This window comes from Stenella coeruleoalba (assembly GCF_951394435.1).
Source record: "Stenella coeruleoalba genome assembly, chromosome: 12".
NCBI classification, from domain to species: Eukaryota; Metazoa; Chordata; class Mammalia; order Artiodactyla; family Delphinidae; genus Stenella; species Stenella coeruleoalba.
The window spans coordinates 42,175,758-42,196,981 of NC_137158.1; the positions used below are offsets into that span (position 1 = coordinate 42,175,758).

General features: G+C 37.4%; 1 protein-coding gene across 4 annotated transcripts in view; it reads right to left on the reverse strand.

Annotated features, from left to right (window-relative positions):
• CDK19 (cyclin dependent kinase 19) overlaps positions 1–21,224 on the reverse strand; it is a 179,609-nt gene that overhangs the window by 39,440 nt on the left and 118,945 nt on the right. For 3 of the 4 annotated variants that reach the window (XM_079939305.1, XM_079939306.1, XM_079939307.1), the window contains exons 3-4: positions 10,559–10,669; positions 8,953–9,093 (exon numbers count right to left, since the gene is read on the reverse strand). In XM_079939305.1, coding sequence (XP_079795431.1) covers positions 8,953–9,093; positions 10,559–10,669 — 252 coding nt within the window. Of the gene's footprint in view, positions 1–8,952; positions 9,094–10,558; positions 10,670–21,224 lie in introns of those variants that run through there. The other variant, XM_079939308.1, reaches the window with a different exon arrangement.

Below are 21,224 nucleotides of genomic sequence, written 5' to 3' on the forward strand. Positions count from 1 at the left end.
GGACTATGAAGTTAACTTGGCAAATAGCCTTCTAGAAATGTGTTTGTCAGTACAGGCTAAGAGAACTATACTAAAGTCAGGATCATCAAAAGAGCCCTGTCGCCGAGCTGAACCTTCAGAGGCCTCATAAGCCACTGTGAGTCAAACCACGTCCCCTTTGAAGCTGGCCCTCTTAGAAGTGCGATTCTTAGTGTGTATCACCTGCCTGTCAAAGATGGTAGAGCACTATGCTCTAACTCAGACCAGCAGATGTGCAGGACTCTGCTGCAAGCTCTGGTTACTGGGCTATGGTATGGATGATGGAAAAACTGACATGCCAGAAAGAATCACAGCCCCGTATCTAGAACACACCTCAATAATACCTTCTTACATTTGTAAGCTGTGTGTCACAGTATCCAGAGCATTGTAAGAAATGTTACCATACCTATCTTTACAAGGCCTTGTATAGAAGCAGTAGAAGCATCTGTACACAGATGACATGACTACCATCAAAGGCCTTCAGGCTGCCATCACGAGCAGCTGAGCCACAGACTGTGGAGGACCAGCTCTAAGGAACTAGTTAGGAACCAAAGGTCACCAGCAAAAGCCCTAGTGTGATTCTTCAGCATGACAAGATCTGTAATTGTCCAAAATCACCTAAAATTGAAGGTTGGAAGATAACCAGGCCATACTTAACTTTTTTCATTGTTAGCTCTGCATTCTGAAAGAAATTAGGGTGACTAAATCATATTAAAATAAATGCTGCTTTCTGTCACAATTTGTCAAGTGAAACGTTAATAAATCAAATGAAAAATAATAGTCATTTGATTAGCATGGAATTGTTAGAATGAAAAGTTAAGTGAAACACTAACTTTGATCTATTTAAGCCGGTTTTTTTAAACTTTTTAAAATATAAAATATTTAGCAATATTTAAATATAAACTAGATGAAACATGGCCTACTTTTTTTTTTTAAACAGCAAGAAGCATGTTTCACATATTTACAGTAGGGCTCTACTCTGTAAAGCATAAGTGGCTAGGAGGAGTATCAGGCTACAGGAATTCTGGGGAAGCAAGTGGTTAAAAGAAAGGGCATCGCTGCACTGCTGATGATATTCAGAAGAATGGACAGAAGCTTCTACAGAAAGGAAATCAGGAGGAATTCAGAAACTCTGGAGCTAAGACAATGGAATCAACAACAATATAAAGCACTTATCATTATTGCCATTTTACAAATGAGTAAACTGAGGCTTAAGTAGCAAGATTAACTATCTTGGAAATATTTTTTTTATTTTTTTTTGGCTGTGTTGGGTTTTTGTTGCTGCACGTGGGCTTTCTCTAGTTGTGGCGAGCGGGGGCTACTCTTCGTTGCGGTGCGCGGGCTTCTCATTGCAGTCGCTTCTCTTGTTGCGGAGCACAGGCTCTAGGTGCGTGGGCTTCAGTAGCTGTGGCCCATGGGCTCAGTAGTTGTAGCTCGCAGGCTCTAGACTGCAGGCTCAGTAGTTGTGGCGCACGGGCTTAGTTGCTCCGTGGCATGTGGGATCTTCCCGGACCAGGGCTCGAACCCGTGTCCCCTGCATTGGCAGGTGGATTCTTAACCACTGCACCACCAGAGAAGTCCGGAAATAATTTTTTTTTTAATCTAGGATCTCAAAGCTCCCATATCATAAGAACTAAGCAAAGCTAAAACTCTAAAACATTATGAAAATGCTTGCAAAATGCTGCCATGATGGCTACAGTAAGATTTTAAGGGTTTCTTTGAATTATAAACATTTGCCTTATCAGGCCCTGTTTAGCACAGACAAAATTAAAGACTTGATGCATCTCCTTGTCACACAAGTTATGAAGAGAAGCTGTGAGGCAAAGAGAGATTTCTAGACAATTCTCCAACAACCAAGCATTTATTTTAATCAAACTTTCACAAAGAAGAACAGCACAGCACTTTTTTTCCAGCTGAGTAGAAAACAGAGGGCCATCTTTGACTTCATATATTGGATTCTCATGCTGTGCTGTTCCTAAAAAGTCTTCAAATGCTCTTTTTGGCTAAAGGACTATATTTCATGCTGTCCTTTCACTGCTTGTCAGCTAGCTGTTACAACTCAGCAGCATTACCAAACTTGGAAAACAAAGGATTTGCTATCATTTAAAGTTTCCTTTGCATTTTTACTTTTGCTTTACACAAATGTGTGAAAAAGAAAAATAGAAATAAAAAAGTACTAATATTAGTGATAAGCATATGCCTCAGACTGCATAACAAAGAAAGAACCTCTAGGTATGTTCAAAGTGAAAAATACTGGATCTCAATTGAACACACCCTCCAGATTTAAGTGGATTAAACTTGTGGTTCAATGCAGGGTGGGACAGGAGGGAGGGAAGAGAAGAGGAGGGGAAAAGTAAGGAACATATACCAAATTCTGGGAATAAATCACTGAAGAACGTAAAAGGGAAGGAATAATTGGTACACTATAATGTTTTTTCACTCTCTAGAACTATCCCGAAACTCTTACTACACAAGCAATTTTTATACATGGAAAAAATTATATATGAAAGGAGGGGGCTTCCTGCATTTTCTATACTATATTATAACTAAATTAAAAGGACAATAACAGGATCCAAACATCATTTAAAAGCCTCTCAGACTCTATGATACGCAGCTTCAGACACGGTTTCCAATCATCCCCACCCCCAGTATACACACTCTTACGTAACTACTCCTCTTGAGTGTAGGCTATACCTAGTGACTTCTAATGAACAGAATACGGCAAAAGTAATGAGGCGTCACTTCCATGATTAACTTACAGAAGACTGTGACTTCCATCTTGCTAACACACATTCTCTCTCTCTCTCAAGTTTGCCACTCTGGTAAAGAGAACTGCCATGTTTTGAGATGCTCTATGGAGAAGTCAACGTAACAAGGAAACAAGGAGGCCTCCACCCATCAGCCTGTGAATTCTGCAAATAACCACGTGAGTGAACTAGAAGTGGACTCTTCCCAATCAAGACTTGAGTTGACTGCAACCTTTCAAAGAGACTCTGACACAGAGAATCCAAGTAAGCCACACCTAGATTCCTGACCCATAGAATCTGTGAGATGATAAATGTTGTTTAAACTTGGGACTTGCTGATTAACTAAAATGAAGCAACAGACATTCTAGCTCCAGAGAAATGTGTAATAAATGACTCTGGGTGATCTTGGCATATTAACTGGCAAAACTACATAGTTTTGGTTTGGCGATATTTTTTTTTCTTCCTTATGACACACCGTTGGTTCAGGCAGAATTTTTACTGGATTTTCAACAGCGCTGTAGGCTGTTTATGACATGTTGGCTATGTATATTTTACGTGTCTATTAATAACAAATTGCCCCCACATGTAGTATCTTTATTTTTAAAATAATTAATTAATTAATTGTTTATTTTTGGCTGTGTTGGGTCTTTGTTGCTGTGCACGGGTTTTCTCTAGTTGAGGCGAGCGCGGGCTACTCTTTGTTATAGTGGGTGGGCTGCTCATTGTGGTGGATTCTCTTGTTGCAGAGCACGGGCTCTAGGCATGTGGGCTTCAGTAGTCGTGGAACGCGGGCTCAGTAGTTGTGGCTCACGGGCTCTAGAGTTCAGGCTCAGTAGTTGTGGCGCACTGGCTTAGTTGCTCCGAGGCATGTGGGCTCTTCCCGGACCAGGGCTCTAACCCGTGTCCCCAGCATTGGCAGGCGGATTCTTAACCACTGCACCACCAGAGAAGCCCAAGAAGCTCATAATTTTGAAAAAGAGATAAACTATATCTTGGCATTCTTCCAACCTACCAGAATAGTAATCCCATAAAAATGAGTCATCCTGTATTTCATCTTCTTACTCTTAGCTATATCCTGCTGTAAAATTAAAATACATCTTTCCTCCCTTGGTGTTTACAAGTTCCAAATATTTATAAACTTATGTCTCAACTGTCTCTCTGCTAAGATGAATATATTTAGCTCCTTTTCTCCTTTCCTTTTAAAGCAATTCCTCAATATAAGTCATCTTTTTGGTGACTTTATTTAAATTCTCTATTTCTGTATTAAATTCTAGTATTCAAATGACATAATTAAAATACTGTTCTAGATATGAAATCAATCACAATGAAAAACACCAACCTCACTGATGATGTAATGCTTCTTTGTGTGAAGTCCAAAACACTGGTTTTTACTTACTTTTTAAATTTGTTAGGTTATACTATTACTGCAAATTTATATTTACTCTAACACCTTTAATTGTATGGATTTTCTAGGTTTCTCACACCAAATTAAAATTTAGAGATGGTAGGCACTCTGAAACAGTTGTGACTAACAAATAGTGTAAAGCCAGATTCCCTATCATAATAAGAAATGAAGCATTTAAAAACCCTAACTCATTGACTAAAAATGCAACTCTACTCTTCAGCTCACATACAAAATAATAATTTTTCAAATGTCTCCAACATATCCCTTTTAACCATATTCATACTTGATATACTCTATCTTTCTGTATCTACCACTGAATATATCTATAAAGTAAACATACAGTTTAAATCTTCTACTCCTGAAAATACTTTGGCAAAACCATGAGAATATGACAATATGGTCCAGATAGCAGACCTCATGATCAGAGAAAGAATTGAGTAGGCTATCACAGACTATATTCCTACTGGCTTAAAGTTTCAAATCTTATTAGAGTTACTTAAGCAGTAGAGGCACTAGGGGAATGTATAGATAAAATACAAACAAGTGTTATACTAGGTCAGAACCACCTTCAGAACACATCTTCGATATTGTGTCCATGCTAATACAGACGGCCAATAGGCACATGAAAAGAGGCTCCACCTTCCCTGTTGGCACAGTGGTTAAGAATCCTCCAATGCAGGGGACACGGGTTCAAGCCCTGGTCCGGGAAGATCCCACGTGCCGCGGAACAACTAAACCTGTGCGCCACAACTACTGAGCCTGCATTCTAGAGCCCGCGAGCCACAACTACTGAGCCCGCACGCCACAACTACTGAAGCCCACATGCCACAACTACTGAAGCCCACATGCCTAGAGCTCATGCTCTGCAAGAAGAGAAGCCACCACAATGAGAAGCCCACATACCACAATGAAAAGTAGCCCCCGCTTGCCACAACTAGAGAAAGCCCAAACGCATCAACAAAGACCCAACACAGCCAAAAATTAATTAATTAATTATTTTAAAAAAGAGGCTCCACATTACTAATTATTAGAGAAATACAAATCAAAACTACAATGAGGTGCCACCAGTCAGAATGGCCATCATTAAAAAGTCTACAACTAACAAATGCTGGAGAGGGTGTGGAGGAAAGGGAACACTCTTATACTGTTGGTGGGAATGTAAGTTGGTGAAGCTACTATGGAAAACAGTATGGAGTTTCCTTAAAAAATTAATAATAGAGTTACCATATGATCCAGCAATCCCACTCCTGGGAACATATCCAAACAAAACCATAATTCACAAAGATACGTTCACCCTTACATTCATAGCAACACTATTCACAACAGCCAAGACGTGGAAACAACCTAAATGTCCATCAACAGATGAATGGATAAAGATGTGGTACGTATATAAAATAGAATACTACTCAGCCATAAAAAAGAATGAAATAATGCCATTTGCAGCAACATAGATGCAACTAGAGATTATCATACCAAGTGAAGCAAGTCAGAAAGAGAAAGACAAATACCATGTGGTATCACTTATATGTGGAATCTAAAGTATGACACAAATGAACCTATCTATGAAACAGAAACAGAATCACAGACATAGGGAACAGACTGGTGGTTGCCAAGGGGGAGGGGGTTGGCGGAGGGATGGAGTGGGAGGTTGAGGTTAGCAGATGTAAGCTATTATATATAGAATGGATAAACAACAAGGTCCTACTATATAACACAAGGAACTATATTCAATATCCTATGAGAAACCATAACGGAAAAGAATATTTTTAAAAAGAATGTGTGTGTGTGTGTGTGTGTGTATAAATAAATATAACTGAATCACTTTGCTGTACAGCAGAAATTAACACCACGTTGTAAATCAACTATACTTCAATTAAAAACATACATATTGTGTCCATGCTATGGATGAAGTAATAATAATCAATGGTGGCTTCTTTAATGGAGAAAAATAATTTCATTTGGGAAAAAAAAACTTCATTCTGTTGCTCACAAACTTTTAGCACTTAAAAACAAACAAACTCCCTAGCCTGATATTAGGGCCTTCCTCGATCAGGCTCCAACCCATATCTTCCTAGTCTTACTTCATACTACCCTAATTCAGCTTATCCATTTTTGAGCCAGACAGAACTACACACTCTTTCTGGGATAATTCAAGTGCTTTCTCACCTCAGAAATGTTACATCTAACACTTCATTAGGTTACCCTCATCTCTCAAATCTCTATTTAAATTCTACTCATCCTTCAAAGTCCAGCTCAAATGGCACCTCTCTGAAGCTTGTCCTTATTCCCCCACTCAGAACCTCTTCTAACCCTGAATAGCATTTAGTCTGTACTTCTCACATTGCCATGTTCACATTCTCTCTCGTCTATCGGATAGTAAAATTGTTTGTGTACATGTCATTATTTCTTCTCTCAGACTAAACTCCTGAGAAGGTCTTGATACAGTCATGTTTGTACTGTCCTCACCCTTTCATGCTTTGAACATACAAGGAAATAATAAAAATTTATTTTGAGAAGTGTGCTGAATACATATGTTACCTGATCCAAAAACATTCCGTAGTAATTAATATTCTTACTGATATTCATTCACTAAGGAAATATTTACTCAGTACCTATTGTGTACTGGAGCAGTAGTGTACCAAAATGAGTCATAGACCCCACTCTCTCAATAAGTTTATGGTCTAGAACATCTTCTAGGCATCTATATAAATTACTATAGTACTAATAGGCAAATGCCAGAAGAGAAGTAAAGATGAAGTACAACAGCAACCAACAAGGAGGAGAGATTATTTCTAAGTAATGATGGATATGAGGATAAGTTTTAACATTTGTGCAGGTCCTGAAAGACCGGTAATATTTGAATACGTAGAGACGGGGTAAGGAGTTTTAGCAGGAGAAATAAAGGCCACTGAGGCAAGAATTCTCAGGAGGATCCAGGGAACAATCAATAGTTAAACAGTACAGTGTAAGTAAAAGATTACAGGGATACAGAAGAAAATTTTTAAAGGCAGTTGGAGCTATACCTGAGAAGACCTCAAAAGCCAAAAAAGGAACTATAGCTTTAGTCTGTAAGCGATGAGAAACTGTTTCAAAGTTCTTAAGCAGGGGCTGAGTAATTATTCAGAAGATCTAAAGTGGACTGGAAGGGAAAGAGATTGTTGATAAGGAGACAATTTAAGAGGCTAGCACCATACTACAAGAAAAAGATAATAAAGGCCTGAACTAGGAATGAGGCACTAGGAATGGAAACAGATGAATGGAAGAGATATTTTAGAGGTGAAACTGACAGGATTAGGCAAGTTCTGGATGTGGAGTACAAGGGTCTGCAAGTGGTAAAAGAAGTTTCTAGGCTAGGAGGCGGGTGTTGCCATAACCAAAATAGAGGACACTAAAGCAGCAGCAAGTTTGGATGGGAGAAAACTGAATCCTGGTTACATTAGGTTTTAGTACCACTGGATATTCAGGCAGTGACATCACAAATAAAATGTGTTAATCTATGCTATGTAGAACAAAATATACAATTTTGTGACAAAAAGAGAAGAGCTGAGATCAGTTAATCTTCAGTAAAGGATTCTGATCAATGATTCAAACATGAATATGACCTCAAAAATATAACTCACATAGGCTATGTTATATACAGCAAATTAAAATCTAAAACCATTTATGAAGGAAGGTTTGACCTAGAACAACTTCAGGTACCCAAGGATCATTTTAAAACATGCTGATTCACGGTTAATAGTAACGTGGATAAGTGGAAGGCTTTGAGAACCTTAGTTTAAAATTATGAGGTGAAATGCTTCTATTGAAATGGTAAATGCATTTTTGTGGTCCCTGTCATTTGGCCCCAATGTAACTTCAATGCCACATCAAGAGATGCTCAAGCCAGAAGACTAGGCCTGACTGACAAGGTAGCAAGGGGTACTATCTAGATCCCCTTATGTATTCATTCCTTTCTATAATAAATACTTCTCCTCAATTAAAAAAATTGAGTCGACCTAGATCTATCCCTACTATATCCCTAGAATCTGCAAAAGCCTAAGCAAAATAAAACTTGCAACTATAAACTCAGTGGTATTACAGCTATTAAGTACCCATATTTCTTAAGAACAAAAAATCTCATCAACATAAACTAAAATGATAACAATGAAAAGATGAATAAAATAACTTGACATTAATAAATGTTTGTTATATGTGTACTGAGTAAAAAAGTAAAACCAAACATCAAACATTTGAATTATGGATAATATGCCTAATAAGTATTGATATATTTCCCCTGTTAGTTACTTATTTACTTATTGTTAATACTAATAACATTCTATTTACTGGAGGCAGTGTCATTATTTCAGTTTAGCTTTGAAAACAATGTGAACTCAGTCTTTAATTATTAAACTGTTTACTAATGGTGAGCAAAATTATGAAAAACAAAATGAATCAAAAGGTACTTGTTTCGCATATGGCCATCCCATTAAGATTACGCTCATCGTAAATCAACTATACTCCATTAAAAATTTAAAAAAAAAAAAAGATTATGCCAATCATTTGTTGAAAATCACAATGACATTTTATAGCTGTGCGTAAATGTAAGGGAAGAATATACACCAAAAGTTAATAATGGTAATCTTTTGATCATAGGCTTATGGCGATTTTTATTTCCTTCTTTTTTGCTTATGTGTATTTTCAAATTTTTCTATAATTCATGTTCATCGTAACAGTACCAAGAAGAAAAGATATTTCTGAAAAGAGAAAGACACATATTGAGCGATTTAAAAGAAACATACTTACCAGATCTCTGTGAAGCACCCAATTTGCATGGAGGTAATGGATACCATCAAGAATCTGGTAAAGTAATGATTTAACCATAGATCTTGGCAACTGCATGGGCTTTTTATTTGCTTTTGATGCACGATGAAACTTAATAATATGCTAAAAATTAAAATATATATATTATAATAACATAGTCTTTGCCTGTGTCAATAAAACATAATCAAGGCTGCAATAAATTCTCTACATTTTAAGATTACTTATTAAAGGCCAATAATGACACGAAGAAAAATAATTTGAATAATAAGAACAAACCAAAACAATCTATATTGAGGGTAAATATGACAGTATTAATGTGGTTATAATGACTAGATTTACTGAAACCATTAAGATTTTCATTAAATAAAACCAAGAAGTAAAAAGGGTTGGTATTTAAAAACCTGCCTAAAAAATTGTATTAGTTGTATTCCCTACTGACAGAAAGAGTAAACAAAAGGAAAAAAACCCTGTAAATCTTTCTTATTCTATAAAAAGTTAATGCATTTGGGTAACATCACTGGCTATATGTATTATTAGAATTATTGGAAAGTTCACCTTCTTTGGCACATAATGAAATTAGGATATATTCTTAGTAGTCAATATTAAATAGCAAATCACTACTAGAAAGAAGCAGGGAGAGAAAAAAGAAGAATTCAGTCCCATTGAAATAAATACAACCAGATCATCATATTCAAATTTTTATGTACACATGTTACACTGTGGGTTATAAAACTTTGTAATGAAGGGGAAGAAATTCTACCTGCGCCCACCCCTCACATCCACCTCTATCTCCACTCCACCCTTGTCCAAAACATGCCAAAATGGGTACTAAATATCCATGGCAGAGGAGATTGTTGTCAATATCTGCTATAAAAGCATAAACTGAAATCTCCTTCAAGACCTATGAGTTTGCTAAAGTTATTCCTAAAAAGATTTATAATTTTTATAGATGACAAACCACACTATTTTGAATCAAAATTTAATTAGCCAAAATTTGAACTTACTGCCAAATTGGAATTTTTTTACTTTTGGCAACTCCTGGGATAAAATGTTTAAATGCCCTGATTCCTAACTTTAAACATTTGGAATTAAAAATTTTGGCTTCTTTTATATATTGATAAAAACAACCCTAATATTTGCAAAACCGTAGGTACTCTTCCATTTGGTGGAGTCCATTTTAAATGGCAAAATGCTGCAAGATTGACCTTAATTTAGAGAGAGAAACTATTCACAGGTACATAACTGGTTAAATTTGAACTACTGTGTGGACCACAAAAGAAAGCAATTTTCACTACACATATTAGTAAACTGCCATTAATTACCTGGCTAAAATTACAATTTCCCACTCAGTAAGATTTTTTGAAGTGAAATTTCTGAATGTTACAAATACTATCTTCTCAGTAAAACAGGATGCTAATGTTTATTGCTCTAATTCTTTTAAATCAAAATTTACATTTAGTATATTTATTTTGAACTATGGTCAACAGAGAAAGTTTTCCTTTCTGTGCAATAGCAGTATGGAACACATACATTTATTTCTTCATACCTATATAAAATTACCCTAAAAACAAAGTGAGTTTAGACTTACCCATAAATCATGCTCGGCATAATCAAACAGCAGCCACACCTTCCTGTCACTGTGAGAAAGGAACACCTTCTGCAGGGCGATCACATTAGGGTGCTTCAATTCTCGCAAAAGCTGAATGCAAGAGGAAGAGAGGGGTCACTATCCTGTTAGCAAGGGGAGGGGGGATGATGCATACTGGCATGCTAGTTTTGCCTTAACTCCCATAACTTCAAAATGAAATTTTTGAAAATTTAGACAATCCAGATAAGCAACATTAAACACACACACACACACACACACACACACACATGCACACCCAAATACCGCTACTCAGAGATAAGCTTTGTTAACATCTTGGTGCATTTCTTTCCAATCCTTTTTCTATGTGTATGTGTGTGTTTTTAAAATGGGATCCTTTTACATGGTAAAATGTAAAATAGTAAAAGCAAAAGTAATATCATATTGCTAAATAATTAAATATATTTTACATGTGCGTATTTTTTTTTTTAACTAGAGGAAAAACTTGGGAAGCAGAAATACTGTTTGTAACCACTCCAGCACAGTATGTGCTCAATAAATATTAGACAAAAGAAGGAAAGATATTTAACAATCCCTAACTTATCCATGCCTAGAGCATGAGACTGAGGTTTTTTAGAAGAGTAATGAGCATAAGGCAATGATTCTCAAACCCACTGATAAAAATTGGTGTGGGGAAGAGGTCCTGTAAATAGGGAAAAGAATAGGCCTACACAAAGCAGAAAGCTTCAAGCTGGACTCTGATAATAAGAAGGAAAGATAGACCAGATCAGCAAGTGAAAACTTAGTACTTGGCACATAACAGGCAGTTGCTTGATAAAATATTTAGCAACAATAACGTTAGCTGCTCAAGGTGAAAGCCTTATAAATATGCCTGCCTCATGCTGTCCTTAACCAGGGTTCAGACTTAATAGGTAGAAACATACTCAGTTTGATAAATATTTCAAATGCCTTTTAAATGTAAAGCTCTGTGGAAGATACAAAAAGGCAGAGTTTATAAATTGTCTTTCTCACACTTAATCCTCCTAACAACACTATGATGCACACAGAAGCTGAGGTTCAGTGTAATAAAAATAACTTGAGCAAAGTTCAACATTAGAAAGAGAAGAGGTTTGGATTTAAATAGATCTGCCTGATTCCAAAGTCCATGCTTTTTCCAGTTCAGCTAAAGTCCTTGTCTTCAATTCCTACAATGTGGTAGGGAAGACAGACATACGAATAGATCAATGAGGCAGAGAGAAATAAATCACTTAGTCATCTTAATAACTTTAAATGAGTAGCGCATACCTTGAATGCTTGTGCTGGAATCATGTCAAAGTCATCTGAACTCCACCTCTGCAACTTTTATAGGCCACTTCCCAGTTGTGTATTTCTTCACTACTTTCAATGACAGATTTCTCAATTCTCTCATTTTGCCTCTGTCACTCAGCTCTTTCTCTTCACCTACACCTTGACAACCTTGCTGGAAAGTGCTCTACCAGCTATAACTTGGGCATGATTCCCAGATGTGACTCCCTGGGTTCTCCCTCCAAACCATATGCCCTGGAACACAGCTAAGAAATAAAAGTAGGATGGGCTGAGCTGCCCCTAGCAGGTCTTTACTTCTCACAGCCTGCCTCAGGATTCTACCTGTATTTCCTGTTGGATGTAGGTGGGAAAGAAGGAGCTGGAAGAAAAATGACCAGAGAAGATACAACAGTCCTACTCCCTTGCTGAGGGGTAGGGTTGGGGGTGCAGAATTAGGTGGGTGCTCAGCTATCAGCTACTGTCTCTGCTCCCATGGCCTAAGAAATCTTAAGCAGTCCTGCTTCTGGCTTCAGATGCAAATGTTACACATCATATGTTCCTAATTAATGATGGAATCAGAGAAAGCGGCATTTTAGATTAATGCAGAGCTATATTCAGACAGTTTCCTGCTTTTTGAATGCTTTAGGCTCCTAGACTCAGTCAAATGATGTGTTTAATGATGACCTCACTTGCCATGGTCAACCTTGCTATTGATGAACTTAGAGAATTTGATTTTATTAAGTGTCTACCCAGAATATATGTTCTCTTTCCTGCTTGCAGGGGAAGGAAAGGTGAAACTCACTTCTGCATCTAAACCAGGCTCTTGAAACACCAAACACTGGCACAGACTCCTGAACCCTGGACCCCACTTGTCTGGGAGAGGGCACGTCACATGTAGCAATATTTAATCAATACCTCTAAAAAAATTATGTTTTTTGTGACTACAAATTACTGATCACTCTACAATGAATCTACCTTAAGTCCTATGTTATTTTGTTTTGGTTTTTTTTTGTTTGTTTGTTTTTTGCAGTACGCGGGCCTCTCACTGTTGTGGCCTCTCCCGCTGCGGAGCACAGGCTCCGGACGCGCAGGCTTAGCGGTCATGGCTCACGGGCCCAGCCGCTCCGCAGCATGTGGGATCTTCCCGGACCGAGGCACAAACCCGTGTCCCCTGCATCGGCAGGCGGACTCTCAACCACTGCACCACCAGGGAAGCCCTTAAGTCCTATGTTTGAACATTATTTTGAATAGGTTATACATCTATATAGTTCAAAAATCAGAAGTACATAAAAGGAGATACATTGAGATGTCTCATTATCACTCCTGCTTCCAGTGACCACAGGCCCTCTTGCCTCCTAGAAGTAACAACTTTTATTAGTTACTTGTTAATCTTTCCAGTGTTTGTTTACGCAAATAAAAGCAAATATGAATATTTACACAAAAGATAGCACTTATTTATTTTTAACTTTATCCTGTAAATCTCACATTACCAGTACAATATTAGTTTACAGAAATCCTTCTGTTCTTTCTTACAGCTCCATGGTATTTCCAGGTCACTTTTTTTGTCGTAAAATATATATAACATAAAATTTACCATTTTAACTATTTTTAAGTATGCAGTTCAGTGGCATTAAGTACATTCATATTGTTGTGTAAGAACCACCACTGTATCCTTTCTTCAGAATGTTTTCACAAACTGAAACTCTGTGCCAGTATGCATCTCCCATTCCCAGCCCCTGGTATCTGCTATTCTATTTTCTGTCTCTATGAATTTAACTATTCCAGGTACCTCATATAAATGGATCTGTGCAATATTTGTTCTTTTGTGTCTGGCTTTTTTCACTTAACATGTCTTCAAGATTCATCCATGTTGTAGCATGTATCAGGATTTCCTTCCTTTTTAAGGCTAAGTAGTATTTCATCGTATGTACATACCACATTTGCTTATTCATTCATCCCTCCCATCATCCCATGGACATCTGGGTTGATTCTACCTTTTGGCTATTATGAATAATGCTGCCTTGAAGACTGATGTACAAACATCTGTTTGAGTCCTTGCTTTCAATTCTTTTATATACTCAGAAGTAGAATTGCTGGACCCTATAGTAATTCTATGTTTGATTTTTTTGAGGAATTGCCATTCATTCAGGTTACCTTTTAATATGACATACAGGAGGGAAGAGGGTAAAGTTTGCAACTGCATGCATTTACTAGAAAATTTCCCCTTATCTCCAAAACTGCATTATATAGAAACATACACTTTCCATTTCTGCATACCTACTATGCCTTTTCTACCCTACAGGTCTTTTTGCTTTTCGGCCACACCACACGGCATGTGGGATCTTAGTTCCCCAACCAGGAATCAAACCCGTGCCCCCTGCAGTGGAAATGCAGAGTACTGACCACTGGACCACCAGGGAATTCCAACCCTTCAAGTCTTTATAAGTCACTAAATATCAATGTGAAGGCAGGCTGAGGCTAATAAACAGCAAACTATGTCTGTTTCATTCCCTCTCCTAATTCATTTTTCACTCTATAGCCAGAGTGGTGTTTAAAAAATACAGAGTTGCAGCCATAAAAAAAGAAGGAAATTTTGCCATTTGCAGCAACATGGATGGACCTGGAGGGTATTATGCTAAGTGAAATAGGTCAGACAGAGAAAGACAAATACTATCTTACATGTGGAATACACTTACACGTGGAATCTAAAAAATACAACAAACTAGTGACCACAACAAAAAAGAAGCAGACTCACAGATATAGAGAACAAACTAATGGTCACCAGTGCAGAGAAGTGGGGAGGGGCAATATAGGGATAGGGGATTAAGAGGTACAAACTACTATGCATAACATAAGCTACAAAGACATATTGTACAACACAGGGAATATAGCCAATATTTTATAATAACTATAAATAGAGAATAACCTTTAAAACTGTGAAAGACTAATATTATATGCCTGTAACATATAATATTGTACATCAGCTATACTTCAATTAAACAAAAAGAAATCGATCATCTCTGTCACTAGGGACAGAACTGAGGAAGTAAAGCAAGAGATAAGGCAAAGGGCAAATAATAAGGAGGCTTGTAAGCCATGCAGAAGTGTCACCAGCGAGGTTCTCCAATATCACTAGAAACATGCTGGGTACGGTGGGTTAGTGGAGAAGTCAGCTGATATACAAGGTACCACGCTGTGACTTTCTTCCGTGCATGTCTCATGGTCGGGCCACTGAATGAGTGACTTTGGGGGTGATGGAGTTTAGGATGACTCAGATTTGACTTCCCTGAATCATCTGTACTTGATATGTATTTATCTTAGTAGACTTGATATGTATTTATGTTAGTATACTTGATATGTATTTGTATTAGTATACTTTTATACAGTATTAACTGTTTACATCCACCTCCTCTAGCAGACCATAGGCTTTTTGGGGACAAACACAATTTTAAATATATCTCTACAGGGACCAGTACAATGTGTGGCATGTAGAAGTGATCTCATCCAGTTTGGAGGCTTTAAATGTCACCTGTACATATTAACTCCCAAATGTTTATTTCCAGCCCACACAGATTCCCTGAAGTGCAGCTACACATGTATATACAACTGCCTCAACATCTCTACTTGAATGGCTAAAAGCCGATACTGAGGTTGTGATCTCCACCTCCCCTGCCCTCTTCTCCAACTGCTCTTCCCCAATCTCAGTTAGAAGCAACTCCATCATTCCAGTTACTCAGGCAAAAAAAATCTCATCTACTTTAGCTCAATCCTCAATATCACCTCCTCAAGTCTTCTACAGTCCTTCTATTTAAAATGATAACCACCCCTCTGCATCTTTATTTGTCTACAAAGTACTATCACTATCAAATATACTATAGTTCTATATCCCTTATCTATAATTCTAGAGAGCTCAGAAAACCAAAAGCTTTCTAGTAACTCAGGTAAGAGAAAAAATTTACACTTAAGTGGAAAAATGCATTGTCAAAGGCACATCATTTCAGGTTATCTGATTCTGATTCTATGGAAGCTATTTTACAACTTTGTACATTATAGATAACTGACAATGATGCAGAATAAGTCATGTCTATCTACACACAAATTCTGTCCTGTCCAGTAGATGTTCGTTGACTTCCCTCTCCCATTGTGGGAGATGCTAGTTTTGCCTTAATTTGCACATCATTTCAATATTCCTGATCTATAAATGTGTCTGTCCTATGAATTCTTCTTTGAATGGGTTATAACATCTACTTGGTTCCTTCATTTAATAAGTTAAATAAAATCTTTAAAATGTGTTCATTTTACATCTGGATCACAGTCATAATTTTACCTATTTTGAAAACTCCCCTTTAATACTCATTTTATAGAAATATCTCATTTGCACTAACATGAAGTGGCTATAGTCTTTATTTAGTCCATTGAGTGTGAATGCTCATACTTTTATTATAAAAGAAATAATAATAGGTTTGGTTACTGCATCAGAATTCCCCCTGGGTGTTAGGTAATACATAATATATATACCACATTATCTTCCTAACAATAATTTACTTTATGTTGTTTATTGTCTGTTTCTCTCCATTAACATATAAACTCCATGAAGGCAAAGTTTCCACTGGTTTTATAACCCCAGTGCTTAAAATGGTACCTAGCACACAGTAAGTACTCAATAAATATTTGTCAAAAGAATTAAATATACTGAACTTACCTGGTTCTTAAAAAATCAACCAGTAAATAGCTTGGAATATTATAAAACGTTGCTATCCTTTCAAAAGGCGTTTTGAGAGATTTTGTTTTTAATAAATTGAATAGACTGCGTCTAAAATAGTTCTTCTAGGGACTCTAACTTTCCACAAGCTCCATTTACTTTAGGCTTAAAAAGGCATTTTTCTCTCAACTAGCACCCACTCTAGCAAAAGTATGAGTGCTGGCTTGATGTAAAGAGCAGAAACATAGCTCTTAATAGCTCAGGGTGAGATATTTAACCTGGTACAGAACCGAAAGAGCCCCTAAGGGGTACTATGAGGGTGTTCCTTGAAAGGACTGTGAATGCAATAAATGCTACAAAATCCTGAAGAAAATGATACATAGGGGGCTTCCCTGGTGGCGCAGTGGTTGAGAGTCCACCTGCCGATGCAGGGGACACGGGTTCGTGCCCCAGTCCGGGAAGATCCCACATGCCGCGGAGCGGCTGGGCCCGTGAGCCATGACCGCTAAGCCTGCGCATCTGGAGCCTGTGTTCCGCAATGGGAGAGGCCACAACACTGAGGGGCCCGCGTACCGCAAAAAAAAAAAGATACATAGGAACAGAGAACAAAGGGAGACACACTGAGGAACTAATAAGCACAGATTAATCAAATCACTGTTTACTTTCAACGCTAGCAAAAATAAATATGCTAGGTCCTAGACAAACGCCACATGAAAGTGTATTCTGTCTCTATTTACTGAAACAAACAAAAAAGTAAATTTCTCTACTGCTATTTACTGAAGAAACAAATGAGCAAAAACAGTAAACAACACAAATGGCCAGCCAATAGTCAGAAAACTGATAATTATGGTATATCCACGTATCACTGTCTCAAATATATATGCCAAAAGTTTTTAAATACATGAGAAAAGACTTCTGCTCTAATGTTATAATAAAAGGCTGTGTGGTGATCGTTTTGTAATGTACAGAAATATCGAATTACTATGTTGTGCACCTGGAACAAAGATAGTATTGTAGGTCAATTATACTTCAATTTTTAAAAATCAGAGAAAGGGAAAAAATGTGTTTTTTTCCCTAGCCAGGCACACTGGTACAGAATTTCCCATTTATTTGCCTTCATCAGATTTAAATTTCATCTTTTATTTTGCAGGAGGGTGAAGGGGATCAGAATATGCCACTCCAAAATATGACACTTTGGCATAAGAATGATTTTGAGCTGAAGGCATTTGACATTCAACAGATGCAGAAAGGAGCCTTCCTGCAGCTTCCCTTATCTGACTAAAAGTAGAAACTCTAAGAATTGAGGACTGCCATAAATCCCCTCTCCCAGGGAAGTTTTATGACCATGAAGAAGACATAAAGTCAGCATTGCCTTGGACCAGCACAAACAAGCCATGCTAAGACAGCCCTTATCTTCCATTGGTTTCCCCTATACATTTACCTTCCCACAGTTTGCAGCCCCTAGAAGTCTAAAAACCCTTTCCTTTGTCTTGTAATGTCTCTGAAATTTATTGCTCTTTGTTAAAAATGACATCAGGCCTCAGGCCTACCCATTTCTTGGCATCTTCATTTCTTTTCTAGGAAAGGCCCTGTGTCACACAAAACTTAACAGCAAATAAAATTTGTATGCTTTTCTCTTGTTAAAAAATAAATTAAAATAAATAAAGGCTGCAAAATATAAAATATGTTTATAAACCAGGAAATATATCAAAACATCAACATAGTTATCTCTGGGTAGTGGGATTATGTGTGATTTTTCTTTCTTCCTATTTTTCTACTTTACAAGTTTTCTAAATGAGCGTTACTCTTATAATGTACACATACACGTGAGCGCGCGCGCGCGCGCGCGCACACACACACACACACACTCACACACACACACACAGAAAAGATAGCTCTTTCTCTCCAGAAATCTACCTGCTAAGATATCAATACTATCATGCTAGCTAAGCTTCTTACACAGTTGATCTGAGAAGGGATAAAAGAAAGGAGATGATCATGCTTGTACTTTCCTGAATTCTTGGCAAAATCAGATTTTACCAACGGAGTTTAATCTCTTGTCACACAAATACTTGTTCAACATGACATCATGCAACTACAAATATGCTTTAATCACATAAAGAGCAGTTAAGTATAGCATGATTTTCCTGTGAAAATCCCACACTAAGTGATAACATCCCCTGTGCCAGACACTTACAGAGTACTAACGTGATCCAAAAGGAGCCTAATGAAGAATGTGCAGTGGGCATGCCAAGACTTTTATCTGATCCCCCTTCCAGGGCATCTAAGTGACTACTTAAAGTGTCTACTCTTCACTATCCTAAACATAAAACAATCTAAAGCTATAATCCTAAACTTTTTTCTCTAAAGCACTATTTAGGATCCTGACTCCATTGAGCCTTGTGCTAAATTAACATTTACAGAATCCATTTGTATTTTTATCCACACATCTTTCTTCCTCTTTCATCTGTACTTTCTGTTCTCCAAGTCTCTGATGCCCCCAGGGCTTCTAGATTTTTCTTTTTCAGGGTATCTCATTGGAAAGGGTCCTCTTATACTTCAATAACGCACTTATCTCAAAGTAAATCCAATTTTTTATTCTTATTTGATCTGTTATAAGTAATGGTATGATTCATTTGACCATTGATCTTTATTTTTAGAAAACTTTATTTTAGAGACTTCCCTGGGGGCACAGTGGTTAAGAATCCGCCTGCCAATGCAGGCGACACAGGTTGGATCCCTCGTCCAGGAAGATCTCACATGCCGCGGAGCAACTAAGCCCATGTGCCACAATGACTGAGCCTGCGTTCTAGAGCCCATGTGCCACAACTACTGAAGCCCGCGCGCCTAGAGCCCGTGCTCCTTAACAAGAGAAGCCACCGCAATGAGAAGCCCGCGCACCGTAACAAAGAGTGGCCCCTGCTCGCCGCAACTAGAGAAAAGCCCGCGCGCAGCAACGAAGACCCAACACAGCCATAAAGAAATAAATAAAATTTTTTAAAGAAAACTTTATTTTAGAAAGCACTCACGGAGTGTATCTTTTTTTTTTTTTTTAATGTGTAACCCTCCCCTCTCTGCAAAAAAAAAAAAATGATGATAAATGAGGCAACGTACTTTATGGCAAATAGGAGATTCACCTAACTTCAAAATGCCCCAGCATTCCTAAACTGAAATTTAAAAACTTACATTTTGAAACCTGACACTTTCACACCTGTGACAACCTTTTTGGAAGGACTTTACAAGCACGTAGATACATTATAACCTTCCAGCAGGTGGCACTCATATGCTGAAGAGGGGTCTATAAAACAGTTAACCAGCCCTGGTTCAAGGCGGCCCTAAATTTTCTGCTTTATTTTACTCTAGTGACACTGCTTAGGTACCAGTCAGAAGCTTCAAGGAGGTCAATGTTCCCCATCGCCACCCGACAGAAGTAATAGTGAGGTAGCAGGTATAATGCAAAAAGTACAGATTTTAGAATTCAGAGACCTGAGTTTAAGCCCTGACCCAGCTCTATGACAAAGCAAGTTGCTTAACCCCTCTAAGCGTTATGGAGGAATAAAAATATCTACTGACAAACATACAGTTTCTGTAAGGATTTAAAAAAATGTACATTAACTACATAACACAATGCTTAGAAAATATTAAATACTTGACAAATTATAGTTATTACTCTTATACCTACCACTATTGGCAAGAACGTTGTGAGGACTAAATGAGATAACAGATGTAGAATGTCTGGCATGCTACAAGTTCTTGACAAACAATAGCTGTTACTTATGTTGTACATAAGTGAGAAAGGTTAAGCACTCCAGGCAGTCAGAGATACTTGTTTGAGAGATGCTGCAATGGGAAATGCCATCTCATCTCCTTCCCAAAGTGCCTAAAACACTCCTCTAGTAGATTCTATAATAATAGTATAGCTATAGGAAAGTTATTTCGCTTTCCATTTGCAACAAACAATCTAGTTTCCTCTTCTCTGACTTCAAGTACTACATGTACTTGGTCTGAGAAAGATATTTGAAACCAAGTGCAGTCTGTAAGAAATAAGTTTACATCCCCTTGACTACAAAAGCATATATGTTCTTTTAAAATATGAGTATTTAATCTTTTATGTAACATATTCCAAATGAGAAAATTGGATACACTTCTTGGATACAGGAAACTGGTTGAATAAATTAAGGTCCATCCCTACAGTAGAATATTATATAGCCATTAAAAAGAATGCAGTAAGAATAAGATAGGCCTGTATTTTTGGTTTGGAATGATTAGTAAGATATAGTACTAAGTGATAAAGATGGAACAGAATATATAGCATCCCTTGGTATTTTTAAAAGATATACATACATGCTGGTATATGCTTAAGAAGCACTGGTAAGGCCAGAGGTCAGCTACAGTAGTTACTTTTCAATGGCACTCTGAGTATATAAACTTTAAATACAAAAAATAAAAGATACAAATCAAAATAAAGAGTTTACAAAGTAAAACCTAAATTACCTGGAATTCTCAGGGGCATTTTGATTCATTGAGGGGTAATAAGAAAATCTTTCCTTGCTTCAATGATCCTTGCTGTAAACCTTCCCTACCTTCACAATTATCAAAACTAAATTTATCTTTGACTTTAGGCATATTTTCAGTGTTTTGGGGTTTCAGTAAATATGAACT